General features: G+C 52.5%; 1 protein-coding gene across 2 annotated transcripts in view; it reads left to right on the top strand.

Moving 5' to 3' along the window:
* The window catches only part of DOK4 (docking protein 4), a 40955-nt gene extending 17840 nt beyond the window's left edge, over positions 1–23115 (top strand). The window contains exons 3-9 of one of the 2 annotated variants that reach the window (XM_067552299.1): positions 9516–9623; positions 10447–10561; positions 13806–13925; positions 14189–14378; positions 16956–17094; positions 19825–19948; positions 20379–23115. In XM_067552299.1, coding sequence (XP_067408400.1) covers positions 9516–9623; positions 10447–10561; positions 13806–13925; positions 14189–14378; positions 16956–17094; positions 19825–19948; positions 20379–20506 — 924 coding nt within the window. In that variant the 3' untranslated portion in view covers positions 20507–23115. Of the gene's footprint in view, positions 1–9515; positions 9624–10446; positions 10562–13805; positions 13926–14188; positions 14379–16952; positions 17095–19824; positions 19949–20378 lie in introns of both variants that reach the window. The other variant, XM_067552290.1, reaches the window with a different exon arrangement.
* Positions 23116–23702: the final 587 nt, after the last annotated feature.

Here is a 23702-nt window from a genome sequence, read left to right as displayed (position 1 = left end):
TGAGGTTCAGACCCCCTGTCTTTATAGTTGAGGCTATCTCCCCAACTCGCTAGGCTGATGGCTTTGTTCACTTTTTATGTAAATGGACCTTCATTGTCTCTGGTCACATGTTGCCTAATTTACATCGGAGATGCTTTCAAGCAGGTGGGACCACGTTCCTTTGTCTGCAACAGGCGTGGCTTAAGTCAAATATATTTTAAGAACATCTTTGCTGCACATATCTATATAGTCCTTTGTGGCTATACCTACATACGTTGGGCAAGAATACTAATGATCAGTGAGTTGTTAGTTTTCCAGTGCTATATTACATGTCACCATTTGGGTATTTATCTCGACCACAGTCTGTTGGATGTAGTGAATGTGTCAGGCCTGACAAGCGGTGCTGACGCAAAGTAGTGAACCGCCAGTGGGTCTCTGTGTTGCAAACAGCTGGACCAGTGCAGACAGCCCTGCTCCGGTTCCCATTGAAGCCATCTGTGATGTATGTAACTGCAAAACTGCAGCGCCTTTCTTTTCTCTGATTGGAGAGGCAGCTGTGGCGTGATGCACACACTGTGCTCTCTCTCATGTAGCCTTCGCTTTTAGTTCATTCCTGGTGGGTTTTTTTTTTTTTTTCTCCTTTAAAATAAAAGGCTGGCAGGAGCCGGCTGCCTGTTGGGAGTGGCAGGACAATGCTGTTGGCTCCAGCAGGGCCAGAGAAAATGACCAGCATGGGACATCTGGGATCAGTTTCCTGCTCTGTCACTTAGTCTGTGCCTTGGTTCCCCACCTGTAAAATGGGCATATTGATTAACGTATGTGAAGCGCTCAGCTACTCCAGGGCTGGGGCCTGCAGTGTCCAGACAGACACTAGCATCAGAAGCCTCTGGTATCGCTGTGTTCTCTGTAGCCCCAATGGGAGTGGGTTGTTGCTCATTTCTGACACTGAGCCAGGCTAAAGGCACCAGCTGCTTGGGGGGAACAGTCCGAAAGGGGCTTCTCTTCCTGTCAGTGGCAGGCTCTTCTCCAGTTCCCCAGGTGCCAGTGCTGCAGACACCCCGCAGATGGAGATGTGTGAGGGACAAACCCGCCTTGGAGGCAAGAAACACTAAGGCCTGGATCCTGCGAGCAGGAGCTCTACATGCAGAGGGCTGCAGAATCCGGCCCACTGGGAGCGCTGGAGTTGTCGGAAGTCCACGTTGCCTCCCCCCCCACCCCGCCCCGCAAATTGGCTCTCGGAGCCTCACTGGCTGGGGGTGTCCCGGGCGTTGAGATCTGCACTGGGGCTAATTCTCCCCGACAGCTCAGTAAAGATGTTTTCTCAGAAGCAGCTGGAGATTCACGGGAGGCGGGGCTGGGCGAAGGGGCTGGGAGGAAGTGCTGCGTGCCAAGCAGCCGCTGTGCTCCCAGGGGGCTTGGTATGTGTCTGCAAAGCTGCAGCTCTCAGCTCCCTGTGTCTGGGCCGCCCAGAAACCAGGTTGTTTCACGCAGCCTTTCATCCTTCCAGTGCAGGGTTTGCATTGCATGTCGTGGAGCAAGCCTTGTTATAGGAAGCCAAACTTGTGAGGAGATGTGGTCACTGCAGTCTGGACTGGCTCTGGCTGGGACTGCTGAGGGGAAGCTCATGGTCACCTCAGTCTAGAGTGATTGTGGCTGGGCACTGCTGGGGGAAGCTCGCTGCTGTCTGGACTGGCTCTGGCTGGTCACCGCTGAGGGGAAGTTTGCCACCCTCTGGACTGGCTCTGGCACAGTGGCTGGTGCCACCACTGAGCCAGGAATGGGTGCCGTGTGCAATCCCTGGGATTAGATGCAGTAGCTAAGCGAACGGACAGACTGACGAGCTTTTGGCTCAGCAGGCACCAGTGGCTACAGAGCAGGGAAGGGCCGGTTTACCATCTCCTTTCCTCCAGCAGCCAGGGAGCAGAAAGAGAGCTGGATAATTTCATGCTAATTCAAGAGAACAAAGAGTGGGGGGCCGAGGGGGGAGCCAGGGAAGGGGAAAAGCTTGGAGGGAAGTGAAGTGAAGTCGAGGGGAAGGGGAGGGGGGAGCAGGGAAGGAAGTCGAACTGATGGAGGGGGAGGATCAGATGGGGGTGGTGCTGGGGCCTGAGGGGTAAAGCAGCCAAGGCGCCTGTGCTAGGGAGAGGGGGCAGGTGTGTGAGGGCCTGGAGGGAGCACGCGCTGTTAGGCAGAGGTGGCTGCTGCAGCTAATTAAGTGGGACAGCTCTGCAATTAACCCTGGCAGAGTGACAGGTGGGGGAGGGCTTGAGCTCTCCAGGAGAGTGGGGGTGGGGCAGGAGCAGCTGTAAAACCCAGCCAGCCTGCGCTCCCCCAAACCCAGGCGAGCAGGGCGGGTGAGTCCCGGGGCTCTGCACGGATGAAGGCAGAGGGTCTCTCCCGCTGCTATCGCAGGCAGGGAGGTACCTGCTGCCCATTTGCCCTCTAGGGAGGAGCCAGAGCACAGCAGCCCTTCAGTCTGTCCACGCCCAGTCACTGCCATGTGGGCTCTTGGATTCCTGTTGTAGCCGTACCAGCGCTGTGCTCTTCACTAGCACCTTCTGCCTGGGGAGCCCAGTGTGCTTTACAGACACCAGTGAGTTAAATCCCCTACCCCCGGAGTGGTCTTATCCCCAGGGGAAACTGAGGCACAGGAGGGCCAGTGACTGACCCCCTGCCCCAACGCATGTCAGAGCAGGGGCTACCACCTGGGTGTTGCTGATTTCTTGGTCCCATGATGAGATCACTAAACCACTTTAGCAGCTCCCAGCAGTTTAGGACAGGAAGTGAAGGAGCCCATTTCCCCTGGGGACTGGAATAACCTTGAGACGTGCAGCATCCAGTTGCAGCCGAAAGGCAAAGCAGGTCGCACTAAACTGCTGGGCCGACTGGGAAGGCAGAAGGGCTGGGGTCAGTTAGAGCAGTGGCCCCCACATTTTTGGGGTCACGCCCCCCTCTTTACCTTGTCTGTGCCCCCCCGAGGAGCTGCAAGTGGGGGGCTGGGAATGAGGCCTGAGCTGCGGCTGAGGCCAGGGGTGAGGGCTGAAGCTGCAGCTTTGTGGCCTAGGGCTGGCCAGGAGTGGGGCCCAGGCATGGGACATGGCCAGGAGCGGGGCCCAAGGTGGCTGGGGCTGGAGTGAAGATGGGGGCAGAGCGGGGCTGGTTGGCGCTTCCTCCCCGACCCCATGGGGGCTGCCTCAGGTGCTGCCACGCCCCCTGAAGGTCCGCCACAGTTTGGGGACATGTGGCTTAGAGCCTGGCCAGGCTGCTAAGTGCTCTGCAGGAAGTGGGCGAGGGCCCAGTGCCATGGGATGAAGACAATAGTGGTGTGGAGGAATGTGAGTTCTGAGCCGAGACAATAGGCGTTTGTGGGCATGGCGCATGGCACGGATTTCTGTCCTTCCTGTGCAGCGGAGAGAATGCATCACAAATTTACAAACCTTCATGGTTTAAGGGAATTGCTCTGTCCCTGTAAGAGGCCTTGGCCTAGTGGCTAAAGCCCAGGCCTGGGGGGCCAGGACTGCTGGGTTCTGTTCTTGGCCCTACCACTGACTCCTTGTGTGACCTTACCCACGGCTCTGCCCCTTGCTGTGACTCAGTTTCCCCCTCTGTAAACAGGCTAATATTTCCTCATGTAGGTACAGTGCTTGGAGATCCTACGAGGTGCTGTCTGACAGCAAAGCCGCCCCCACCGCCTTTCTCCCTGGGACAGAAACCTTCATGCCTGGCAGCTGGTACCGAGGGAGCCTGGCCCATTCCCCTCAGTGGGCTGAGAATGCCTTGGCCTAATTGTCCCTGGTGTTAACCCTTTCGCTGCTGAGCTGGTGACGAGGCTGGCGCTCCCTGCCCTGTCCTCACGGGCCCTAAGGAGCCAGGCTGTCAGGGCTCCATTCTCCAGATGCTCCAGACGTTTGCCGTGGTCCTTTGGGAGCCGGCGGGGATGCTCTGGTGGGGGAGCTGGGGGAGAGGCCGGGGGCACTGCTGCTCTAGGAGCGCCATAGGACGAGCTTTGCCCGGCCATCCTGTTTGGAGGCACCGAAGCGCTGGCTGTGGCGTGTGGCTGTGAGCTGGCTCAGCGCTGGGCTGCCGGGATTTTAACTATGGGCTTATGGTCTGGGCTAAAACATGAGTCGCCTGACTAAAGGAGCCCAGCTATCCAGTGGGAGCTGTAGTGGAACCCTTCCCTGCTGGCATGAGCTATGCCCACGTTGGCAGGGGAAAGGCAACGTTTCGTTCTCCAGTCACACACGGGCTCTCTCACCTCCCCCCCCAGGCCCCAAGGGAGGCAGCTCTGTGGGACAGACTGAGTTACCTGGAGGGCGCAGGCTGGAAACCGTTACACTTTGTTCCTGACCATTCTCTCCAGGACACAGATAGTAGAACACAGAGTCTGAGTAGTTGCATCACCGGGGTGTAAATCAGGAGTAACTCCATAGGGACATGGGGAGTTACACTAGGGTGTAAATCAGTAGTAACTGTGTAGGAGCTAGGACAGTTACATGCGGGGGTGTAAAGTGGGAGTAACGCCGTAGGGGCCAAGGCAGTGATACCAGGGTGTAAATCTGGTATGTATAAATGAGAGCAGACAAAGGCTCCTAGCTGGCAAAGGGCTTTGGGATCGTCCAGGACAGAAGGGGCTATGGAGCTGTAAGAGGATGTTTCCCACACTTTGCGCCAGGTCCTTCCCCTTGGCACTGTGTGGGGCGATTGTTCCATTTATTCCCTGAGTCGGTTCCTCGCTCCCACAGTCATTACTTTGCATACACTGAGCTGCCTTTACCAGCTGTTGGCCCATGCACCTGATGGTCCCTGCCCTTTTCAGTCTGGTGCTGTTGATTGTCCGTCATTCTTTGCTTGGCCTCCAGTCTTTGTACCCTCTGAGACAGCGCTGGCGTCCGATTCGCACCCAGGGGGCCTGTTCCCCTTTTCACTGCTCTCTGCTGGCAGAGTTCATCCGGAGCGCATTGTCCCTGTCGTGAACAGGCCCAAGCTGCTGTGCTCTGAATTCCCCCAGGACTGGGCAGGCCTGGAAACGGGAGGAGAGTTTCCAAGCAGCAGCCCCATGGCCGGAGTTGTTGCTGGGAGCAGTTCCCTCTATGCAAAGCATCAGGGTATTTCCTGACGTGTGGGTGACAGGTGGAGCCGGGAACAGCAGCGTCTGTGATGCCAGGGGAGTTCCTGTGCAGTGGGGGACCGTCACCTGCTGAGCTGTCCTCCCCCCTGGTCTCTGCCAGTGTGTTTGGGGTCAGGTGAACTCTCCATGGGCCTGACCCACCTTAGCATGGTGTGCTGCTGGGGCACTGTGTGTAACTGTTCCATGGCGCATGGGGCACATGATGCTTTATTGGATCAGTGTTGTACGCTGTGACTGGCATGGGATTGCCCTCGCCGTAGATACAAAGAAATTGACCGTCCTGAGTAACAGCAGCCTGAAGCACGCTCACACCGGGTAGCAAGGAGATGAAGGGGGCAGGGCTGCTGAGGTGGGGGGAGACCCTGGAGGAGAGCATAGGTGTGAGACCGCATGCGGTGCAGTGTGGTGCGTGGCACGGAGGAGGGGAAAGAAAAGCGTGATTTCACATGGTATCCTGGATTCCCCAGGAAGGGTGTGGCAAAGTGCCGCCCCTCCTGTCCTCACCTTGCCATTGCTGACTGCCCTGGCTGGAGCTGTCCATGCTTTGGGCCTGTGCAGTGAATGGGCTGCGGCGTGTGTGCACCACTGCCCCCTACTGGATGGACCAGAACTGCTCCTCTGTCTCATAGGCCACCTACTGCTAACAGCTAGTGTAGAGCCTCCTGGAGTTAGTGTTGAGGGACTCTAAGTTCTGACCTCTCTTCAGCCCCGAGCCACTCAACAGAACCTTGTGGGGGGCAGGAGAGTGCCTTGGGGGTGGGTTTAAGGTGGCCATGCTTGTTACAACCTGCCCCGCTGCCGTGCCACCTCCGTCCAGGCACCAGCTGGTGGGCACCGCCTCTGCTTCCTCTTCTCTTCCCAGCCACAACCTGCTGCCAGGACAGCCTGATCCAGGCCCTATCTGATTGCTGCTGGCCACATCCTAGATCTTTCCCTAAACTGCCAGGTACCACCAGGCCATCTCAATCCTACCCAGCGCTGCTCACCCTCCCTCTCTGGGCCATGCCTAGCATTACCCGTCTAGTGGCTAGGCAGGAGCTTGGGGCCTTAATCCAAAGCCCTTTGAGTCCAGTGGAAAGAAAGCCATGAGCTTTGCGTCAAGTCCTTGATCCCCTGCTCCATGGGCAGTGCAGTGTCCTGTAGCTGCTGGGACTCTGGCAGGCAGGCTGAGCTACGGGCCCTGTAGCAAGAAAAATACCCCTATTCTATGTAGACACGAGAGAGAGCTTAATCAAATCTCCCAGCTGCTGGCTTCCACAGTGAGTGCCTAGAGATCCCACCTGGGCAGCTCCGAAGTAATTCAGCTGACACTGCAGAGAGCCGGCCAGGCGACTGCTGTGAATTCTCTTGTTTTAAAGCCGAATAAGAAGGTTGCAGTATTCCATGGAATGAGAAGAGAGCCAAGAAGAAGGAAAATTGCATTTCTGTCCCAGGCGCCGCAGGAGCAGCAGAACAAAACCACGAACGGTGATGTTCTAATGCACAGTGCAATCAAATCAAAGCCAATCAGCTCGGAGCCGGCCGGTACGCATGAGAATGCTAGGGGTGGATGTGGCAATGAGCCTGCTGCCTTCCGTCTCCAAGCGCTTTGCTAAAGTGGGGGATGTTATCCCCTTTTTAAAGATGGGGGAAATGAGGCACACAGAGCTTGACTTTTCCAAGATATTGAGCCCCTGCAGCACCTGTAGAGGTCTGCAGCTTGAAAATCAGGCCCTAAGTAACTTGTTGACGTTTATGTAGTAATTTAGTGACCTGATTCAGGACTAGAACCGGTGGCTCCTGGCTCCCAGACCCTTGCTATAACCACTCAGTCCCACTGCCTTGAGTTGGTGATAGATTCTCAGTGTACAAGAGTGGCACTCGCAGACAGAGAAGGAGTAGGAAAGGAGGGGGCTGGTGTCGGAGCATAACAGATCGCGTCTGGATTGGGGCTAAGGGACCTCCCATCTTGCTGTGTGAACTGTGGATTACAACGAGTGGATGGCTCTGATCTCTCCTGAGAAGGTGTTTCGTGGTGCCTCCCGGGTGGGATTGAAGGAGGCTATGTGCTTCTGCCGACAGTAAGTTATTTCCATAGCCAGTATGTTGCAAAGACCCTCCTTTCAAAGGAGCATACCGCCTGTCAAGTGGAGCTATACAGAGGAAACTCTCTGAGCCGGGGAACCTGTTGCCTGTGTCCAGCCTAGATCATTGTCCAGCTGTAGCGTGATGCACACACTGTGCTCTCTCTCATGTAGCCTTCGCTTTTAGTTCATTCCTGATGGTTTTTCTTTTTTTTTTTTCTCCTTTAAAATAAAAGGCTGAGAGGAGCCGGCTGCCTGTTGGGAGTGGCAGGACAATGCTGTTGGCTCCAGCAGGGCCAGAGGAAATGACCAGCATGGGACATCTGGGATCAGTTCCCTGCTCTGTCACTTAATCTGTGCCATGGTTCCCCACCTATAAAATGGGCACATTGATTACGTGTGTGAGGCGCTCAGCTGCTGCAGGGCCAGGGCCAGCGGTGTCCAGACAGACACTAGCATCAGAAGCTCTGGTATCGCTGTGTTTTCTGTAGCCCCAATGGGAGTGGGCTGTTCCCCATTTCTGACACTGAGCCAGGCTAAAGGCACCAGCTGCTTGTGGGGAACCATCTGAAAGGGGCTTCTCTTCCTGTCATCTCCTCTTCTCCAGTTCCCCAGGTGCCAGTGCTGCAGACACCCCGCAGATGGAGATGTGTGAGGGACAAACCCGCCTTGGAGGCAAGAAACACTAAGGCCCAGATCCTGTGAGCCCGAGCTCTGGCCCACTGGGAGCGCTGGAGTTGTCAGAAGTCCACGTTGCCTCCCCCCCCACCCCGCCCCGCAAATTGGCTCTCGGAGCCTCACTGGCTGGGGGTGTCCCGGGCGTTGAGATCTGCACTGGGGCTAATTCTCCCCGACAGCTCAGTAAAGATGTTTTCTCAGAAGCAGCTGGAGATTCACGGGAGGCGGGGCTGGGCGAAGGGGCTGGGAGGAAGTGCTGCGTGCCAAGCAGCCGCTGTGCTCCCAGGGGGCTTGGTATGTGTCTGCAAAGCTGCAACTCTCGGCTCCCTGTGTCTGGGCCGCCCAGAAACCAGGTTGTTTCACGCAGCCTTTCATCCTTCCAGTGCAGGATTTGCATTGCATGTCGTGCTGCCTCCCACAGTGGGTGTGGAGCAAGCCTTGTTATAGGAAGCCAAACTTGTGAGGAGATGTGGTCACTGCAGTCTGGACTGGCTCTGGCTGGGCACCGCTGAGGGGAAGTTTGCCACCCTCTGGACTGGCTCTGGCACGGCGGCTGGCGCCACTGCTGAACCGGGAATGGGTGCTGTGTACAATCCCTGGGATTAGATGCAGTAGCTAAGCGAACGGCCGGAGGGCCAGGCCTTTTGGCTCAGCAGGTGCGGATGGCTGCAGAGCAGGCGAGGGCCAGTTCACCAGCCATGGAGGCTCAGGCTGGTGTTTGTTTGTCTCGTCTGTAGTGCGATAACTTTTGAACCCTGCCGCTGAGCCGCTCCGACATGTCCAGGAACGTGGTAGGTGTTCGTGGGCAGAACTCAACGGATTCTGGTGAAGTCAGCAAACCAGGAAAGGCTGATTTCCACTGGTGTGAGTGGGAGGAGAGTCAGGCCCACGTTGTGCCCATTTGTGCCGCCGGCAGGGGAGCTCTCTGCGGCCCCTTGCTGCTTCGTGTGCTGCTCTGCGACTGGGCGTGCACCTTGGCCCGCGAAAGCAACGTGTACGACTCCCTCGTAGATGCTAGAGATGGAAATCTGTTGGGTTCCCTGGTCCATCCCCAAACCCCTGCAGGGCCATTCCCTACGATCTAGGGTCCAGTCTGCAACGCAGGGCGCCATAAAACTGGCCTCTGTAAAGTGGTGGCACTGTGTGTCCGTTCCTTTCTCATTGGATCAATTGGCCGATCTGACTGTCTTGTCTAGGGCCCCAGCCCCTGTAGTGTCTGAGCCCAGCGTACCGATTCAGACTGACACAGATGTGGCCATAACACACGTGGTGGCGGCAGCTGCTGTTTGGCTCTCCCTCTTGTCCTAGAAGAAGCTGGACTAACCCGTGATAGGGAGCAAGCAGGGATTCGCCACAAGAGGTTTTCACCAGGTTTTGCTCTAAACGAGGTTGGGTCATTGCTCAAGTTTAGAGCTTAGCCGTAATCCGGGACTGCCCCTTCTTGAGGGTTGTAGCGATTCCCCAGGCAGGGTCAACAAAGGGAGGTGCTGAGTGTCGCTTGCTCTGCTCCATGTTGGATGTTGTTAGAGGGCTCGTGATAGCAGAGAAACCCCAGTCGGGGCATTTGATCGCTGGGTAAAATGCCTCCTGGGAGAAGTCCCTGGGCAGTGGCACAGGTGCTCAGTGCGTGCCGCAGCCTGAGTTTGCTGGTGTCTCTCTGGCAGATCTACCGGAGATGCTGGCTGGTGTTCAGGAAATCCTCCAGTAAAGGGCCCCAGCGGCTAGAGAAGTATCCGGATGAGAAGTCGGTGTGTCTGCGCGGATGCCCAAAGGTTGGAGAGTCCCTGCTTCTCTGCTGCCCCTTTGCTCTGAAGCAGCTGAAAAATCGCTGAGTCTGGGGCTGCGGCAGAGCTCCCGCACAGCCAGCACCCTTACCCCATTCCCCACGGCGACTCCGGCTGGGAGGGACTGGAGGAGCCGGGAGATTCCCCCCCGCACCCCAGCCAATGCTCCCTCACCACGTGTTACAGCGACACTGACGTGGGGCTGGCCAAAAGTACTTTGCGGTGCAGAATTATTTGGGCAGAGTGATGGTTGAACACTGGTATGCAGGATCCAAGTGTCATGGCCCTTTCCCTGCCAGTTCCCCGAAGAACTTGCAACCCAGCCTGACACTGGGGTGGAGAACAACACCCAGAATCAGGTTGTGGGGCTGCTTGAATGCCAACCCTTCCCTCCCTTTTCCTTTGGCCCACCTGTCTCTTCCTCCTAGTCCCCCATTCCCTTCTCCTACCTCATACTCATCTGCTGCTGCTCTCCTCCTTCCCCAGCCTGCATTCCTCAGGATGGGGGCCTGGAGAACAGGTTTCTGGCCAGATGGCTTCTTGCCGCAATTGATCTCTGGTAGCTATGAAATACAGATGTCCAAGTGGCTTTCTGGACATGCCATGGCTAGAGCCGCTGTGGCTCTCTCTGGGGAAGGTAGAGGCCCCCCCTGAATGTCTGGTGCCAATGATCCACCAAGTGGTGCAGTGGAGAAACCAAGAGGAGCCAGGCGAAGCAGGGGAGACGTTCGGGGGGGCCCCTGTTCCTTGGTGCAGAAAAAGAGGGCGGGGGTGGGATGGTCGGAGCTCAGGAGCACGTCTCCCTCTGCAGGTCACGGAGATCAGCAACGTGAAGTGCATCACGCGGTTGCCGAAAGAGACCAAGAGGCAGGCGGTGGCCATCATCTTCACTGACGACTCGGCCAGGACATTCACCTGTGACTCCGGTAGGAGGATGTCTGCGTGTGTCGACTTGGACCTGGGGGCAGAGGAGGTTGCAAGCTGCAGGGCTGGGGAAAGGGAGGGAAAGCATGCTTAGAGGTTGGGACTGGCAGCCAGGATGCCTAGGTTCTCCTCCCAGCTCTGATTCCCTCTGTAACAGTGGACAGGTCACGCAAGGCCAGGCTTTCAGAAGATTTCTTTGGAGATTCTGGTGCCTGTCACCCTGTCTGTACAGTGAGGCTGCTATTAATCAAGGCCCCTGTGACTGCCACGGCAATGTGCTCTACAATCGCCGTTTTCACTGATGAGCACAACGTTCGCGGGCCTTGCGGTGGCAAAGTCAGCTTTAAAACATGCCCGGCGGGTGACTGGCTGACGTCTGCCTGAGTCTTCCAAGAGCCTTACCTCGTAGCTCTTGGGGGGCAATCCCCTCACCTTCTCTTTAGGTCTCAGAGTCACCTCCAAAGGCTAAACATGACCATTTAAATAGCTACATTGTTAACTGATCAATTTTAGCAGCAACAAGCATCTAATATGTTTATCCCACAGACCTGATCCATTCCCATACCTGTCTGGGTACCCCTCCCATCCCTGTCCCTAGCCAGCTGCTGAAATCTCCTGCTTCCCCTGGACAATTTCTCTAAGACCGCTGATCAAAAATCTGGCGTACAGTGAAAACATGGGGAGAACATAAGGACAGAATTGGAGCTGGGCATAAATAACCCAAGGGCGACTGTGCTGATTGTAGGATTAATTCTCCTTCGTTAATTAAACCCCTTCGTTCTGAATGTCAGTGGAGCTGGCTCAGGATTTCCACCCTGCCGCCCAGTCCAGGAACCTGCCTGCTGTGGAGTACAAGGGGGTTTGATGATGATCAGCCCGCCCCTCGTTCGTGGGCTGCAGGGGTGATCCAGTGGATATAGTGTATTTAGATTTTCAGAAAGCCTTTGACAAGGTCCTTCACCAAAGGTTCTTAAGCAGAGTAAGATGTCACAGGATAAGAGGGAAGGTCCTCTCCTGGATCAAACTGGTTAAAAGACAGGAAACGAAGGGTAGGAATAAATGGTCAGTTTTCAAAATGGGAAGAGGTAGATAGTGGTGACCCCCAGGATCTGTCTGTAGTGGGACCAGTACTGTTCAACATCTTCATAAATGATCTGGAAAAGGGGGTAAACAGTGAGATGGCAAAATTTTGCAGATGATACAAAACTACTCAAGAAAGTTAAGTCCGAAGCAGACTGTGAAGAGTTACAAAGGGATCTCTCAAAACTGGGCGACTGGGCAACAAACTGGTAGATGAAATTCAGTGTTGATAAATGCAAAGTAATTCACATTGCAAAACCTAATCCCATCTATTTACACAAATTAAGGAGTCTAAATAGCTGTTACTGCTCAAGAAAGATCTTAGAGTCATTGTGGCTAGTTCTCTGACAACATCCACTCAATGTGCAGCGGCAGGCAAAAAAACTAACCGAATGTTGGGAATCATTAGGAAGGGGATAGATAATAAGACAGAAAATATCTTATTGCTTCTTTATAAATCCAGGGTACACCCACATCTTGAGTATTGCGTGCAGATTTGGTCGCCCCGTCTCAAAAAAGATATATTGGAATTGGAAAAGGTACAGAAACAAACAACAACAATAAAAAGTGAGGGGTATGGAACAGCTTCCATATGAGGAGAGATTAATAAGACTGGGACTTTTCATCTTGGAAAAGAGACAACTAAGGGGGATCTGATAGAGGTCTATAAGATCATGACTGGTGTGGAGAAAGTAAATAAGGAAGTGTTATTTACTCCTTCTCATCACACAAGAACTAGGGGTCACCAATGAAATTGGTAGGCAGCAGGTTTAAAACGAACAAAAGGAAGAATTTCTTCACACAACGCACAGTCAACCTGGGGAACTCTTTGCCAGAAGATGTTGTGAAGGCCAAGACTATAACAGGGTTCAAAAAAGGACTAGATAAGTTCATGGAGGATAGGTCCATCAGTGGCTCTTAGCCAGGATAGGCAGAGATGTAAAACCATTCTCTGAAGTGTCCCTAGCCTGTTTGCTGGAAGCAGGGAATGGATCACTTGATGATTGTCCTGGTCTGTTCATTCCCTGTGAAGCACCTGGCATCAGCCACTGTTGGAAGACAGAATTCTGGACTGGATGGACCATTGGTCTCATCCAGTGTGGCCGTTCTTATGAAATTGTCCATGAAACCATTGTAGCCTTAGCCATGGGGCAGTGTCTTTGGAGTAAAGTATAAAACCCATGGTCCTGAGCACTTGTAGTTATTGGAGATCGCATGAGGAGGGGTGTTAATTCTGGGGTCACTGTCAAATTCAAACCAAAGTAGTTTCTGCCAACCTAAAATCCTTCCCGGATTTTCAACTGGAGAAATCATTTCCCACCACCCTTTCTGAAAACAGCTCTGTAGTATTGCTGGTGCAGAACATCTGCCCTGTTCCACCCCAGAGGTGGCTGCATTTCACTGCATTTCACTTTACCATGTGGACTGGGTCAAAATCCTGACTCTCTCACTTGGCTATTAGCCCTTCCTGTGGCAAAATGTCCATTGGGCACCAAGTGCCTGTGAGGACAAAGGAAGTTTCTCCTAAGCATGGACTCTGGGATCTGGCCCATCAGACAGTGCTTGGGATCCTTTGTGATGAATGGGGCTAGAGAAGGACAAGAGGGCTGTGATCAGCAGCCTGGCCAACTCAGTCTGTAGAGCATGGGGCGCTTACGCTCAGCGTGGTGGGTTTGAGCCCCGGGTTGGGTGGGGCTTGCTTCAGGGGGAACAGAGATTTGGTAACAGGTGGCTCTTAGATCTAGCAGACAAAGGTATAATGAAATCCAATGGTTGGAAGTTAACAAGAGACGAATTCAGACTTGAAATAAAGTGCCGTGTTTTAACAACGAGGGTAATTTAACAGGGCTCGTGGTGGATTCTCCAGCACTGGCATTTTTAAATCCAGATGGGCTGGTTTTCTAACAGATCAACCAGGAATTAATTCAGGGAAGTCCAATGGTCCTTGTTACACAGGCAGACTAGATGATCACGTTGGCCTTACAATCAGTGGTGCATTTCTGCTGCATCAACAGGGCACACATTGCAAGGGATGAATTTAGCCCGGGGAAGCAGGCGCGCAGGGGAGTCCTGTGTAATGTGGTGTTTCCCCACTGGCTTGTGCTGGGAGAGCCGAGGGATGCGAGTGGGGGCAGGTGCTGACAGGTGGCTTTTCGCACCCTGCAGAGCTGGAGGCTGAGGAGTGGTACAAGACCCTGTCCGTGGAGTGCCTAGGAGCGCGTCTCAACGACATCAGCCTGGGGGAGCCCGACCTCCTTGCTCCCGGGGTGCAGTGTGAGCAGACGGGTGAGAGATCTCGTGGCGCCTGGCAGACTGCCCTGGGGGAACGGATGGCAGCCAGGATGGGGAATGCCTTGAGAGAGCGGGTTGGGCTGCCCCCCCTCCTTTGGGAGCAGGAGGGGCCCTGAGTTTGTCCCACCTTGGGGGTGGGGGTTGCGTGTGGAGGGTCCACACTCGGATGGGGGTCTGGACTTGCCCCCTGAGGGGGTGGGGGTTGTACAGATGGTGCCTTCCATGGTTTCAGCTGCCTATCTCCCCTCCCGCCCCAGATCGGTTCAACGTGTTCCTGCTGCCCTGCCCGAACCTGGATGTGTACGGGGAGTGTAAACTGCAGATCACCCACGAAAATATCTACCTCTGGGACATGCACAACCCCCGGGTCAAGCTCATCTCCTGGCCCTTGTGCTCGCTGCGCCGCTACGGGCGTGATGCCACCAGGTTCACCTTCGAGGCTGGCCGGTAGGATGCGCCTCTCTCCTTGCACAGGCCGCACGTTCTGCACAGCACCTCTGCCTGGCCTGCTGGGAGCACCGGGCAGGGAGCTACAGTGCTCAAGCTATGCCAGAGCGGTGCAGTCTGATTGCAGATGGGAGTGGGGGGGCGGGGGAGGGAGATCTGACAGGCCAGGACCCTGAGCCGCTAGAGACATGCTGGGTGAATCTGAGTCATGATTGTGCTTGTGGAAGTGAGGGACGGTGAGAGACTGGAGCCAGGTTAGGATTCCCTCACACAGCTCTGCCAATGCACCTCAGTTCCAGCCAGCCATTCCAGCCCTGTGCCTCTCCTGTCTAGAAAGGAGAATGAATCATGCAGGAGTGGTTTTTGCAATAGGGATAAACATTTTGCTCGGGGACTAAAACCAAAGTGATGAGTATGTTCGTCAATTACAACCTGTGGCAGGATTTGAACTGGGGTCTCCAAGGCCAAGCAGAGTTGCATGATCCCCTGCTTCCTCCCCCTGGAAGATTTGTACCAACTTAGTTTGCAAAAAGACTTGGCTCAGTCAGGCCTGACTGTATCAGGGAAGCCAGCTAATTACCTGCTATAGAGGAAAGAAACATGATCTTTCCTTTCATACTAGACCTTCCCATCTGCTGACTCATCATACTGGGCTTTTATTGAGAGAGAAATCCTCATCCTCTCCAGTCTGCCCTACCCTGGCCTTTGAACTGGAGCTTGCAAGAAAAAAGCTGCTGATTTCTTTGGCAGCAGAATCTGGCAGTGATTCTTCAGGGAACACCCCATCCACTTTGTGACTATTCCAAGCCACCTATCCTGTCCACCTCGCTTCATCCCCTAGCACGGGTGGGTCCCAATTCCTTCAAATTGAGAGGGAACAAATTATTTATATGGAGACTTAAACTGGCGCCCTTCAGCTCTGGTATCGCGTCAGTCTCACTCAAGGCCTGGATCACACAAGGGGCCTGTGGCTGAATGGGCTTTTGTGGACCAGTTGGCTCCAGTGTTACACAGGGACTAGTTTAAAAAGATGGTTCAAAGGCCAGCATTTCTGTAGGGTTTCAGAGATCCGAGTTACCTGGGAAACGGGAATCTCGCTAAAGGGCTGTGACTCTGGAGAGGACCAACTTGAGATGCCATAGAGGGACCTGATTTTTCAGAAAGTGCTGATCCTCCCATCTCTTAAAACCCAGGGCCCTGGGAATCCCAAATCACTAGCCAGTGTTGGACATATAGGCCTGACTTCCAATAGTGTCAGTCTACAACCCCAGCTGAACAAGACCTTGAAAGTGGCTCCGCTTCTCTGGAAATGAGAGCCCCAGTGTTTCTCGCCAGATGTGCGGAATCCATATCCATTCTGGCCCGACAGCCTGGCTTGGGATGGGGAAGCAATTCTGTGTTTGAAGCCTGCTTCTGCTGGCCTCTCATGCTGCCCATATTGAGGACTAAACCTGATTGAATGGGAGGTGGGGGGGGGGGGGGGCATGACTGATCTAAACTTGGCTTTGATTTTCCTACATTGTGGTACCTCTTGTGTCTTTCCTTGATCCACTCCCAGTGCCATGTTGTGAGCAAGGGAGAAGTTAATGTCAGGGGTGACGCTCAGCACCACTGGTGACTTTTGTCTAATGTGAAACCTACCAAAAGCAACCTCACCAGTCAAAGCAGGTGGCTTATTGTGGGGTAGTCGATAAGTAATTATGGGCACTGCTATTCCCAAGTGACGGGTGCCATAAAAACACTCAGACAATTGAGCATCTTATTAGATTTTTATTAGAGCTAGTAAAAAACAGCAAAAGGGGGTGAAGGGGAGGGGGGGAAATCCTGAATTGTCAAAATTTAAACTAATTTCTACCACTTCCGATTTTTGTGTATTTTTACCAATCTTGAACTGAAATCTCTTTGGCTATTTATTTATTTTTAAAGGTGGAGAAAGACTTAATTCCCTGTTGAATTACCATAGTACTGTCTTATCATTGGAAAAAAAGGGATCTATTTGTTCTCTTTCATGTCCTGTTGGTGTAGGAGGCAGAAGGATATCTGGTGGTGGCTGAGAGAGAGTGCTGCAGAAAGCTATCCCTCAGAACATTTTTTCAGATGCTCTAGAAAACTGGCTTCTTTGGGTCCATAGAGCAAAACCTTGTGCTGCTCTCATAGGCAAAAGGATAACGCATACGGAACGATCACTTGCAAAGATGTAGCCATATCATTTTGTTAAACAAACCGCAGTTGGCTTTGCTTCTGGCATAGTGTCTTTCAGCAACCATGCCGCAACAACTTAAACAAAATGTTTGCAGGGTGTGTTTGTGTGTATGGGGAGGGGGGGATGTGAGTGTGGATCCAATGTGTGATGTACATTTATGAATGCCCATGATCTGCAAGTAGGGGGCATGTGCATGTTAATAGCACACACGTGTGAGGTGTAGGAATAGTGTGTGTGTGTTGGGGGGCCATGTCAATGGCTGTAAATGGGGATGTGAGTGTGTGCATGAGCATCGCAGGAGCAGCATGTGTGCGCCGTGGGAGTAGAACACACCCCCGGGTGACACTGTACATTGATGTCCTCCTGCTCAGCAGGATGTGTGATGCAGGAGAAGGGCTCTACACCTTCCAGACCCAGGAGGGAGAGCAGATTTACCAGCGGGTGCACAGCGCCACCCTGGCTATCGCAGAACAGCACAAGAGGGTCCTGCTGGAGATGGAGAAGAATGTCAGGGTGAGTACCTGGGGCTGGCAGTCCTGAGTGAACCAACGCCATGGCCACAGTAGGTTACGGGGGAGGAAATCAGGGCATGGGATGGGGAGTTGGGTTAGCAGAGCTACTGGTCAGCAGAAATATACACACGTGGCCTTTGTTTTCAGCAGTGGTGTCTCAGTCCACTGTGACTTGTGCCAAGGGTTCACGCTCCTGAATGATGAGCGTCAGAACTAGCAGGGCAAGAATCACCCAGGGGAATATCACTAGGATTGGAGACTCCAGGCGCCCACGAGGAAGAGGGACCCCAAGTAATATGCTGACTAGTTATCAACGGCTTTTTATTAAGAGTTTTACTAAGCAGATGAGCAGTGCCACCAAGGCTGAAACGCATACAGAGATACCCAGCATTAAGGATGTCAGACTCTCCTCTTCTGTGGAAACACTGAGATGGACGAGATGATCACAGAGGCGGCCATCTTGCTCGGTGTTTCTGGGTGTGCTGCTCTGCCTGCTTAGATTAGGCAACACCTTTTATCCTGAGTTTCTTGTACTCCCACTTCATTCATGCATGAGTGTCCCCCCTTTTCTTATCTGCACTTCCACGCCCCGTACATTTTAGGGTGCGCCGTTTCTTCTCGGCTACTCGCTTCCTTCCCTTATTCGCATTAACATCTATGTCAGTGAGTTACCATAGCAACTTGAGGTTATTACAGAATTCCCTGAAATGTTACTATTGGGCTTTTTGCCATATTACCTTGTACACTGCAGCGTGTTTTCTAGAACACCGGCACTTAACACACTTCGTACTGTAATCTTACACTTTACTGGTATAGGGTTATCCCTCGGTCAGCTAGTTCTGTCAGCTTGTTTCAGGCCTGAGACTTTCTATGGACAAAGTTGCCTATTTTACAGACCTAAAGCCTGTAGGTCTTGTGTTACTGCCTTATCTTACCTATATACCTAATACACACACACTCATCAGTGAGACACACTTGTTAGTCCTATACCCCTGTCGGGTGGTCCGACTTATTCTTTACCACTTAAACCTGTAACTTCAAATCAATCTAGCACCCTGAATTGTACCATTACAGATGTGATCAGCTACAAATTCAGGGTCCAAAGCTCAGAGAGTGAAGAAGGCGAGGGTCCCCCTGTACCATTACCTTACCTTGCAGGTGCTACGTAGATCACTCACATGATCAGAGTACTAACGATCACGAATACGTGCGGCTGAGTTAATGTTCTAGGCCCTCATCCAGCAAAGCACCGCAACTTCAAGTCACGGGAATGAAAACAAACACCTAACTCTTTTTTCCTCCCGTGCTGCGGAGAATCGGGGTCACAAAGAGGCTGTGGTTTTCTTTCCTGACGTGCATGTTGAAATTCCTAACCTCAGTGTAGCGCTTAAAGGTATTTGCAGGGACACGTCCCTGCCTCCTCTGTTGGGAGCTGTGCAGAACTCTCGGGAGCTGACTCGATAATACCAAGTACAATTTCACAAACCACAGGTAAAAACCAGCCAGTGAGCAAACCCTCTTCCTAGTACCAGACGCAAGAAGGTATATCCGATAACAAAGTGACACGCAACACGGAAAGGCCTAGAAAGGAAAGGGAAGCCCTGTGAGTCCTTATAAAGCACTAGCAATTTTATTTCTATTTAATTTTTTAATGAGAAAAACACAGTCCACCCTCTCCCCCTGCAGTGAGATTGGTACAGTCCATGGGCTATTTCCCTCTGAGAGGGGACATCTTCATTCATAAAAACAGGCAGCTGTGAATGTCTCCTCAAAGTGAAGGACCTGATTGGCTGACCAGGTTTAGCTGCTTTCATAAGGCAAAATATTTGAAGAGGCCTAAGAAATTAACCCTTGCCTTAGGGGAGCCTTGCTCTGCGTTTTTAATCCGATGCAGTTCAGTTCTCTGGCTGCTTATTCTTGCCTTCATTTGGAATACAGTTCCCCCCAGCCCTGCAGAGCCCCAGTTCTTTGTAAATCTAGTCCATTCCTTGCTGTAACCTTCTTTGAACCTCGTTATCAGCTACGGCACAAATAACAGAGTCTCTAATTAGTCCATCTGCAAACCATTCAAATTCACGCGGCTTCGTTTTGTTTCATGGGTTTGGAACAGAAAGGTCAGTGGTCTCACTGCATTCCTTAAGGACAAGGTGCCTTTCCCAAGGGATGTTGCATGTGTCCTAGCACTCTGGACATTGCTGCGTGACTCTGTCTAGGCATTTGCAGTCCCCTTTGTGCTCCCACTGGGACGTATTGTGGATCTCTGATGCTTGTGGCCCTGCCACATGAATTACAGCCTTTCCCTGCAATGCCACTTGCTCCCAGGAGAATCTGGGAGTGCTGCAGCCCCCTCCATCCCCTGTTCCAGTTCTCTGCCATGTTCCCTTCCAGACTGAGGAATTCAGGGGGCTTCATATGCTCTGTACCTTTAACCTTAGCAACCACCACCTCCATTGATAAGGTTTCTGATCCCGAGTAATAGAAGGTGACACATGAAGAAATTGACCTTTCCTGATCCCAGTCACCTGACACTCAGGGTTACAGAAGATGATGCCTCTACACAACTGAGTTCAGACTCTGCTGACCTCAGTGGCTGCTGTCAGAGGCCTGTGCAGCTCATGCCACTTTGGCCAGTTTGGCCAAATTGTGTTTAACTCTGTGGAGCTGACAGCAACTGGATTGTCCTGGCTGGTGTTTAAAATAGAACCCACCCTCTTCTGTCTTTGTGCTGCAGCTGCTGAACAAGGGCACGGAACACTACTCCTACCCCTGCACACCTACCGCCATGCTGCCCCGGAGCGCCTACTGGCACCACATCACCGGCTCGCAGAACATCGCTGAGTCCTCCAACTATGCCGGTGAGTTTCTCTGTCACTCCCCTTGGCCCATCCCTTCTCCTGTGCGCTGTGGGATCGCTGCATTCCAGCCCAAAGCCTCTCTCACCGCCTCTACTGAAGATGCTATTTTACTAACCCACAGGCTCTGTATATTGCTCGAGAAAACTTTCTGTGTTTCCCATCCCAGTTCTGTGCGTCCTCCCAGACCTGGTTGTCCCTCACAACAACCCTGATTGTCACTCACACCCCAGAGTCTCCCAGTGGGAGGTTGTGCAGGAGCTTCTTGCTGCTCCAGTCCCGGCACCTCCAGCAGGAGGAGCTGTAGAGATGGGTGCTGGCTGTGTAGGCACTCCCCAGTACTGCCAGCAGGAGGCACTGAAGGACACGATTGAGTGTCACCATCCAGAGCTAAGAAGCCACAAAATAGTACAAAATTCTGCTTTGTCTGCAGGCGAAGTGTATGCCGGGGCCCAGGCCAGCTCGGACACAGACCTGCTGAACAGGTTCATTTTACTGAAGCCAAAGCCTGCAAAAAGCAGCAAGAGCGACAGCAAAGAGTCCAAATCTGCTTCTCAGTGACCAGGCTGTGAGTGGAGAGACCCCGCCCAGGAGCAGGCTATGTTGGGGGAAAAGGGTGTTAACTGCAGGAGACATTTGTTTTCCAGCCCCCCACCCATCCTTTCCTGAGGGTGCTGAAGTTCTGGGTACTCTTCCCTCTCTTTTGGAGACGTTTTCCAAGCTCCTGCCTGCAGAGGACGAGTGTGAGACTTGCATAGATGCAGATGGGTCCTCTGTGCTGGGAAAAAGGCTGGAGACCCAGGAGATGGCCCCGGGTGGTCTGGAACTCTAGCCCTGCCATGCCGTTCTACCAGACTGAGCATGAGGAGCTAAGGATATGGAAGAAGACGACTAGCTCTGTGTTGTTAAATGATTTTAAATATATATTGCTTATACATATTATATATTAAGAGATTTTTCCTTCTCACACAAATGCAAGTTTCTTAGCCATTGAAGAGACATTGGGAAGATGAGACACCAGAGATTTTTAATTCTTGGGTGGGTGGATCTTTTTTTTTCCCTTAGGGTGGCATCATGAGGGAAACCCAGCCACTGTCGGAGTAGAGACCCCACCATCTCTGCTGGGAAGGGAAATTCCCCAGGATTCCCTCAGCAAAGCTCAAAGCGGAAGGACTGAGTTTTCTCAAGAGGCCGAGGGGTTGAGCTTATTGTTGGCAGCAGGTGGGAACAATGAAGTGTTACTCCAAGTGGTGCAACCGACGTGAACATTTGGGAGAGTCTGCTGCCAATCTGGCCTGTTCCTTTCGGGCCAGAGGTGCCCCTAAGAGTGCCATCCGTTGCCTAGGCTGAGAATGGATGCTCCCTCCTGAATCCAGTAGAGCTTTCCCTTGGAGCAGGAGGAATGGGGACTCGCACGTCTAAGCTAATTTTGCACTTCTTGAAGATACTAAAACACACACAGTGGAATTTTCTGACCTCTCAGGAGAAACTGGTTCTCTTTCCGAACTGGGACTTCAGCACAAACTCCCCCAGTTCTCGGAGGGTGGTGGTCTCGTTGGGCTGGAGACTGGCTGAGCGGTGTTTTGCTCGATTATCCATGCGTCCTCGGTTCAGTTTCTAACAGCTAAGGGGCTGCAGCATGGATTCCTCTTCCAAACCAATCCCTTCTCTTGAGATAGCCAAAGCACGGCAGTTTGATCTCAGGAGATGGGGTATATGGAGTGCTGCCTCATTTTAGCACTGGCTGGCGGAGCTTTGATGCCCTTAGCCAACTGGAAAGGTTACTCCTCTCCCAGCCTCAGGGCCGCACCTTTAATGCACAGCTACTAAATATTTTGCTGCTCTAAGCTACAGTAGCAACCTGCCCAATCTACCTGTTTGGTAGAGCCAGCCTTGCTGGGATGCATCCGTGCTGAGAAGTTCCCTTTCTTTTACCTCCCCGGGTTGGCCAGAGGGTCTGGTTTCCTCTGGGGCTGTCTCTCCTGCAGCCAAGCTAAAATCCCATTGACAGGAGGCTAGCCAGAGACAATCAGTTGGTCACATGACCTCTTTCCTGCTTCCTCCTTGTAAGGGACACTGTGCTTACAGCTGATGGTGGGAACCCATCTTTCATTCCCCCCAGACTACCCCTGGTCTCAAGGAGCTAATTAATGCTGGCAGAGAGCTGGTGTACATCCCCAGGCTGATTTCAATCTTCCGTGTAGTTCCGCCTTCCCCACTTGGTGCCAGTGAAAATAATTAGTGAACCCTCTGGCACATGGAAGCTGGTTTTAATATGCTGAAATCCAATCAAAGCAATTGATTTTCTAATTCTGCTATTTATTGAATACCTTTCAGAAGGGCTATCTTTTTATTGCAGTACCAACTTCGGTGTTTCCTCGGTTGGGTTTGTTCGTTTGTTTTTAAAGCTTAAGGTACTGTCTCTTGGGGCTAGGGAGAAGCTGTGGGCTATCACCTGTAAATAATATTTTCTGGTTCTGTGTGTAGATGATGTGTAAGAAGATGAAGCCCTTTCAAACAGCTGGGTTGGGAAAGTCCTGGCACACTGTTCCAAGCACCGCTGAATTCAGTGCCCTTTCCCTGAGACATTTGTCTGGAGTAACAGGAACCAGCCAGGTTCAAGTCTAGGCCACATACTCTGTGGTACATTGGATCAGATGAGCTTAATGTATGTACTTCCTCACACATGAGGTGTAACCTGCTATCATTTCCTAGCCTAAACACCAATCTGGGCACTCTGGCTATTAGCACTAGGGTAAAATGCTTTTGTTCAGGCTGCAGGAGCTGACCAAGTCCTCAGTTGCTCTCCATCAGTGTCGTTTCAATGGACGCACACCGAACTGAGGAACTGGCCCACTGCCTTTAAAACATCACTGCAGAGAGGCACTGTCATCTTCAAAAAGTGTTTGCACAGCTACAGCCCAAGTGCTGAGCTCTCCCAGGATGACAGGACCAGCCTTGAGGTTTGGAGGCATGGAGAGGGAAAGTGTGGAGCTGCTAAGATGGGTGACCGCTCTAGCAGGAGCTAGCAGAAACTAGGCTGCCTCAGGAATTTATGCCCAGATGGGGTAAGCCAGGCAAAGAGGAGACATAGCAGTTATTGCCAAAAATGTGTTTTTTAAAGGAACTGCTCAATCAATAAACAACCTTTACTCACTCTCCCTGTTGGTGTCTGTTTATCCACTAACCCATTAGAGGGTGCAAGGAGGTAAACACAGGCACAATGGTGCAGCAAAGACAAATGTACTGATTATCAGGACAGGTTTCCTAACACCTGAAACGCTACAATCCTGAATTAAGCTGCAGTGTGTAAAGGGGCCATTACACAGACCATTTCAAGTGAGCCTCCATGCAGCCTTAGAGAGAGATGGTGGGGGAGGGAGATCACCTGTAGGCAGTCTTTTCCAGATTGAGTGAGCTGCATTGAAAGGCTAAAGGAAAAGGAAAAAGGACTTCCCTGGTTTTTTATTCCTCTAGTCCTCACTTACAGTGATTCAGACTATCCTAAACTCCTCCCCAGACTGACTCCTCGCCCAGGCTGAATGCTGTTCCACAGCCAGTGAAGCCATGCCCTCTACGGAGTGTGTGTGAGTGTGTAATTTTCACAAGTCCAAGGGACTCAGGAGTACAAGTCCCGCTGAAAGGCACTAGTACTTGTGTTCCTAAACTCATTAGGGCGTGACTTTCAAAAGCTCCTAAAGTGGGGTTAGTAATGTGAAGTGAAGATCAACTTTTATTAAACACGGTTTTATAATGT

The sequence above is a fragment of the Emydura macquarii genome, unplaced genomic scaffold (genome assembly GCF_026122565.2).
Source record: "Emydura macquarii macquarii isolate MOO-44397 ecotype Brisbane River unplaced genomic scaffold, CSIRO-AGI_Emac_v2 contig_295, whole genome shotgun sequence".
Classification (NCBI taxonomy): Eukaryota; Metazoa; Chordata; order Testudines; family Chelidae; genus Emydura; species Emydura macquarii.
Note: the sequence above shows the minus strand (reverse complement) of the source record. Positions and strands in the feature narration are given on the sequence as shown.